We start from the raw sequence: 6153 nt of genomic DNA, 5'->3' as shown, positions 1-6153 counted from the left end.
AACCCGGGCTGCCGGGGCCCTCCGGGGAGGCAGGAGCCGGCGCCCCGCTCGCCTGCGGGCTGTCCCGCAGCGGGGCTGCCCGGAGGGGACCGACCCCCGGGCCCGGCGGAGGCGTCAGCGCCCGGGGGCAGCACGGAGCCGCCCTGAAGGGGGGCAGCGGCGCTGGGAGCCCCCTGCCCTGTGCCGCACCCCCGCTGCGGCCCCGCGAGGCTGGGGGCCCCTGGCAGGGCTCTCCCGCCGCAGGCCCCCGGGGGTCCCTGCGGCTCTGCCGGCACTGGGCTGGCCCGGCCCGTGGGGCAGGGGTGAGGGAGCTCTCGGCCCCCCGTGGCAGCCGCGTTTCGGGGTGTAAGGGCAGGTGACGTGCCGCGGGGAGCCGGGCTGCGTCTGGGTGTCAGTGTCCGAGCTGCGCGGCTCCCTCCTCCGGGGCTTGCGGGGCTCAGCCCCGTGGTGCTGTGATTCACCCCGGAGCTGGGGTGCTGCTGGGACAGAGCCACGGGCAGGTGAAGGGACGCGACCGGGGCCGTGCAGGAGGCCTGTGGCAGAGCAGAGGTGCGTCAGGCAAGGTCCCTCGCCCTCAGCTCGCAGCACCGCTTGTGGCTGGGGCTGGGAGACCCAGGGGTGGTGCGGGATGGTGGGCAGGGGGAGCGGGTGTCCGTGCGGGCGTCTCCCCAGCCTGGCAGAGAGCGAGGTGCTGAGGATGCTCTCCCAGCTGGCAGGGAGGAGTGTGGCGGGGAAGAGCTGCAGCGTTGGCCGGTTTGTGATCCGGGGGTGCCAGGGACCAAGGGAGAAACCCTGCGCTGCCAAAATCTGGTTGTTGGCCTGGGATGGCCCGGCCCAACCTGGCGAGCCACGCAGGGCTGGAAGGCGAGGGTGGGAGGCCGGGGGCCGCAGCCGCCTGCTGTGTCGCGGAGGGCTGCGGGGGGAGCGAGCAGGGCTGCAAGTGGGTCTGTGCTCCCCAGAATGGCTGCAGGCAGGGGGGTCTCGCTGCTTGGGGGGACTGGTGTGGACCTCCCCCCCGCCCCCCCCGAGTGCTCTGCAGTGATTTCCCCTGGCTGGTGAGTGGGGAAGTTCTGTCTGTGCAGGGTTTTAGCAGGGGAGAGGGGAGTATAAGCTCATTTTAATCCTACCTGGTGCTTTATCTGTTTCTGATCTGGCTGCTGCCACAGGTTTAACCTGGCAGTTTTTTAATCCGAGTTCTCTCTGGGGCTGGAGTCTCGGAGCAGGTTCGGATTAACTGGGTTTAATCGCCTGATCCTGTTAGAGGATCAATCTATGTGACCTGTGATTAACAGCATCCAAATCCCCCTTTTCCTGCTTTCCTGGGACCAGGGAGCACTCTTGGGCCCCTCTCTCACCCCTCTCTCCTTGCTCGCTGGTGGAGAAGGGCCTCCTCACTCCCTGGGACGAGAGGAGTCCTTTCCCTGCGCCTGTTGCTGTGGGATGTTCGTGTCTGGGTGCAGCTGGTGCCTGGTGTCTTCCCAGGCAAGGTGCTGCCTTCCTGGGGCAGCGGCTGCTGGCTGAGGGCTGCCTCCGCGCACTGGGAAGACAGACACTCCTCCCTCCCTCCCCTCCTCCATCCATCCATCCCTCCATCCATCCATCCTCCCCCGCCGGCTGCCTCCCGGTTAAGTCCTGCCAGATGGTGCCGTGCTGCGGTAATCTGCTCATTTGCCAGTGGCCTCTGCTTCTGTGCCGCAGCCCTCCGTGGGCCCCGCGCCCCACGGGACTCCCGGGGCGGGGGGGGCACGGCCGGCTCCTGGCACGAGGGGCTGGCAGGGGGAGGACCGGGGGCCTCCCTGGTGCTGTATGCTGTGCAGAGGGGGCATTGGGCTCCCCCTCCTGCCCCTCCGCAACTTCCATGCCTTGAGCATCTCTGCAGTTTGCTCACGTGTCCTGCCCCGTAGCGGGGAGGATCCGGCTGCGGTGGGGTTTGGGGTAGGCAGCAGCGCTCGGCACCCACGGGAGCGCCCTGGGTTTCCCGTGAAGCACGGGCAGCCGTGCCGTGGGGGGCTTGGGGGCAGGGGCTGCTCTCAGCCCCTTGGGTTGCGTGGGGCTGGTTTGCAGTCGCCCGCTTGGCATTAAAGGGGTAATGAAGAACTCGAGAAATGCTCGTTAATTAGCAGCGAGGTGGCACTTCCAGCAATGTGGTGACCTGCTCTGTCTCTGGCTCCTCGGCCCATCTCCCCCCTGCCCTGGGGCTCCGAGGGTGACACAAATGGGGTCAGGGTGCTGGCAGCCAGCCTAGGGGTGGCGGGGATCCTGGTGTCCACGTAGCTCCCCCCGTTAGACCCGCGTGGGGCTCCGCCGAGCCGTGTGGCCAGATGGGGGGCAGCTGCCCGGCCCCCCCCGTCTGAGCCCCGCCGTGCCCCTCTCGCAGGCTGCGGGAACAGCGCCCTGAGCCATGACCTCTACGAGCTGGGCTACACGGACATCACCAGCATCGACTTCTCGCCCGTGTGCATCGAGGCCATGAGAGCCCGCTACGCCCACTGCCCCGGCCTGCGCTGGGCCGTGATGGACATCCGCGCCCTGCGCTTCCCCGACGCCTCCTTCGACGTGGTGCTGGAGAAGGGCACCCTGGACGTGCTCACGGTGGAGGAGCGGGACCCCTGGCACGTGTCGCCCCCGGCTGCCGCGGCGCTGCACCAGGTGCTGGCGGAGGTAGGGGCTGGGCGACGCTGCCCCGCGCGCGCCGTGGCCATGGTGGCGTCGCCTCCGAGCCGATGCCCTGTTGGAGGGGCGCAGCCGGTCCCTGAATCCAGTCGGGGTGGGAGCCGGGGCTGTCGGGGTGCAGGCAGAGGCTTGGCACCCAAATTTCCCCACAGTGCCAGGGTCGGTGCCTCTGCCCACCAGGTGGGGGGGGAGCGGTGCCCTCCACCACCCTGCAAGGGGCTCTGCTACCACCCCTGGGGGGAGCGGGTTGTCCCCCTCGGGGATGCAAAGGGATCCAGGCCCCCAGATGCCTGGTCCTGCTGGGTGGCCGGGGGGGGCTGGGTGACTCCCCTGTTTGCAGCCTAAATATTAAGGGATGTTAGCAAGAACGGGCCCCATCCTGCAGGGTCGTGCCGCGGCTTGGGCGTAGGTGCGCCTGGGGGAGGTTGGGCTGTTGAGACGCCCAAGGGTCCCCCCGGGGGCGCGGGGTGGGGGGCGGTGGTGGCCCCGGGCCCTGCCGGCTTGGGGCAAGGTGACGGCCGTGGGGCAGTGACGGGTTAGTCATGGTTGTCCCCGCCGCGGCTTCGATCTCGTTAGCCGGGGACCCGGCATTGTCCGGCTCCGGCTCGGGGTTGCCATGGAAACCCTCATCCCTATCGACCAGCGCGGCGTTGCCACGGGGACGGGCGATGCCTGCGGCCCCTGTTAATTGGCGGCGGTGGCAGGAACTGGATTGAGCTCTCCCCGGGGCGGGAGCGGCGTGTCCCCCCCCCCCCCACCGCTATCCCTCCCTCCCTCCCTCCGCGCCGCAGGCGAATAACTGGCATAATAATCCGTGGTGCCTGCGCCCCACCTGCGGGTGCGGGATGGGGGCCGGGAGGGTGCTGCCCTGGGGCTGCCCCCCAGCCCTCCCTCGACCAGCTCATGTCCTCTGGGTTTAGGCTTTCTCCCGGCCGACTCCGGAGGCCCAGGGGAGCGGGATCCCACACTGGCAGCGGCGGGGGGGCCGGGGCTGTCCCCGGTATCTGGGCCGTGCCCTGCTACTGCCAGAGATGCTGCCTGTCCTTGCCGTTTGGGAACGGGGAGGATTTAGCCCCCCCCCTTTAATCCTCTGCTCGATCCCTGCCCTCCCTGCGCCTCGCTGGGTGCAGCGCTGTCCCCCTCTCCGTGCTGGAGCTTCTTGCCCCTCTGCCCCCTCCTCGCGGGGGGGCCGGGCCGTCCACGGCCCCTTTCGGCAGGGCTGGCCTGCCGCCGCTCTCCGTGGGGATGCCGCGTCCACTCGGCCTTCGGCCCGTCCGCTTTCCCCGCTTGAGGGGAGGAGGTGTGAGCCCGGCTTTGCGGGATCCCCGACGAGGGGGACTGGTGTTTCCGTGCCCGGCGGGAGGGGGTTCACGGCGGGTCCCCGCTGCCCCTCTCGTTGCCTGGCTCCTGCTGTGACCTGGAAACCTCCGTTTTGCGGGCGCGGAGCCGCTCCGCTGTGACCCGCCAGCTGCTGCCCGCAATCCTCTTAGGGCGCCGCGCGCGGGGCTCTCGCTTTAATGGGATTAGGCCTGCTCCCACCGCCCCGGCGCCGGGGGGAACGTGAGGACCGGCACATCCGCCCGCCCTGCCCGCGGGGATGCCCCAGTGCCGCGCGCGCTGACCCCAGGCAGTCCCGGGGTGACGGGTCTGTCCCGGAGCCGGCTGCTTCCTCGCGGCCCTTCCTCTCCCTCCCTGCCCCCCATGCCGGCTCCCGGAGCTGGGAAGGTTTTCCTGCTCCCGTCTCTTAGCAACGGCCGTTACTGCTCTATTAATGAGCAACGGGATGCAGCGCCGGGATGCGGGGTGGCGGGGGCGTGGGATGCCTCCCGCTCCGCTCGGCCGCAACCCCTTGCCTCCCTCCCCGTTCCCGGGCTCCCTGCTCCCGGGTGGGTGGTGGGAGCGCGGCTGCGACTCCGAGCCCACGGCACCCGCCTGGCCTCTGCCTCCCTGGTGCTGGTGGCCCTTGCTGTGGCATCCCCCCGGGGCCACCCTCTTGCCCAGGGCGCCTGTCCCTGCGCTGGGTGTCACCCGGTGCCACGGGGTCCCTGCCGTGGCGGCATCCCTTGTCGCGGGCACGGCAGCGTCCTGGTCCCTTGGTCCGAGAGCACCAGGCCGGGGGCTGGGGCTGCCGCTGCCCAGCACTTTGCCGGATGGGTGCTGTGCTGGGTGCCCAAGGGGAGGGCACTGGGTCCTGCCTGCCCTCCCCTTTTTTGGGGAGAAGTGCTGAGGTGTCTTGCATGCAGACCCCCCCGGTGCCGGTGCACAGCCCCATGGCCGCGCGGTTGGCTCTGCTCCGGCTGCTCTGGTCTTGCCCAAATGGTTTTTTTTGCCCTGAGCTTCAGCCCCTGCTGCTCCGAGCCCTGGTACTTCCCGGGAGGATTAACCCAGAGCTGGGGAAACCCCTCGGGCCGCCATCCCCCTTCGGCACCCCCCCGCGGCGGCGGCTCTGCCCCGGCCGCCCGCTCTGCAGCGCTGCCGGCTGGGAAGGACGTCCGGCCCCGGCACCTGGCTGCGGGGGAGTCCCCGTCTCGGGGCCGGCGGCGCGGCGAGGGGAGGGAGGCGCCGGGGGCTGGCTGCTCGCCCTGGGCGCTGCCTTTGCATGCCGAGCACGCGAGCGCTGGCCGTAAAAGCCTTTTGACATTGGATAAAGCCAAGCAAGAAAATTGATGTTCTTTTCCATCCTATTAGCAGGGGCTTAGTTCCAGCGAGGAGAAAATGGTGATTAAAAGGGTCGAGTCTTTTCCAATTCAAGCAGCCCGTTCCTCGGATGCAGGGCTTTAGCGTGGCACAGATGCCCGCTCCCTCCGGGGGCGCCGCGCCGGAGAGGGGCGCGTGGGAATTGGGAGAGGAGGGGGGGTCCCACGCTGCTTTCGGGGGCTCTGTGCCCAGGAGGATGAAGGCTGAGGGCTTTTTTTCCATGCTGGGGTTGCGGATCAGGCTGTGGATGTGCTCTCCCAGCTGTTTGCTGCAGATGGGTGCAAAGCATTTGGGAGAAGCGTTGAGGGGCGCAGGGACCTTGGCTTCTCATTGCGACGGGGATGCCAGGTGCTTGGCCCCTGCTTGGGGATGTGCCGGGCAGGACTGGGGGGTTTGGGGGGAGCAGAGGCGGGGGCAGGAGATTTGGGGGCCACAGAGGAGGCTGCGGGGGATTCAGGGTGCCGGGGGGATCTTCGGTCTATGGAGACAGGCAGCCCGTGGGGATGGGGCCATCCCTGCCAGACAGGACAGACCTCACTGTGCGTCCCCCCACCATCCGGGGGGGGCTTCTCCCGTCGCAGGTGAGCCGCGTCCTGCGCCCGGGGGGCCGCTTCGTCTCCATCACCTTCGCCCAGCCCCATTTCCGGAAGCCCCACTACGCGCAGGAGGCCTTCGGCTGGTCGCTGCGCCACGCCGCCTACGGGGACGCCTTCCACTACTTCCTCTACGTCATGTGCAAGGGCCAGCGCTTGGCGTCGCCCGACGTGGCCCTGGGGCGCAAGC

The 6153-nt window shown here is 69.5% G+C and overlaps 2 protein-coding genes across 2 annotated transcripts in view; one reads left to right on the top strand and one right to left on the bottom strand.

Moving 5' to 3' along the window:
- The window catches only part of ALG3 (ALG3, alpha-1,3- mannosyltransferase), a 7335-nt gene extending 5509 nt beyond the window's left edge, over positions 1-1826 (bottom strand). The window contains exon 1 of the mRNA XM_026070993.1: positions 1793-1826. Coding sequence (XP_025926778.1) covers positions 1793-1826 — 34 coding nt within the window. The remainder of the gene's footprint in view (positions 1-1792) is intronic.
- Positions 1827-2089: 263 nt separating this feature from the next.
- EEF1AKMT4 (EEF1A lysine methyltransferase 4) overlaps positions 2090-6153 on the top strand; it is a 4900-nt gene continuing 836 nt past the window's right edge. Inside the window, exons 1-3 of the mRNA XM_026070992.1 lie at positions 2090-2111; positions 2378-2661; positions 5952-6151. Coding sequence (XP_025926777.1) covers positions 2090-2111; positions 2378-2661; positions 5952-6151 — 506 coding nt within the window. The remainder of the gene's footprint in view (positions 2112-2377; positions 2662-5951; positions 6152-6153) is intronic.

The sequence above is a fragment of the Apteryx rowi genome, unplaced genomic scaffold (assembly GCF_003343035.1).
Source record: "Apteryx rowi isolate R43461 unplaced genomic scaffold, aptRow1 scaffold_32, whole genome shotgun sequence".
NCBI lineage: Eukaryota > Metazoa > Chordata > Aves > Apterygiformes > Apterygidae > Apteryx > Apteryx rowi.
The sequence above is the reverse complement of the archived record's forward strand: the minus strand, read 5'-3'. Positions and strand labels throughout refer to the sequence as shown.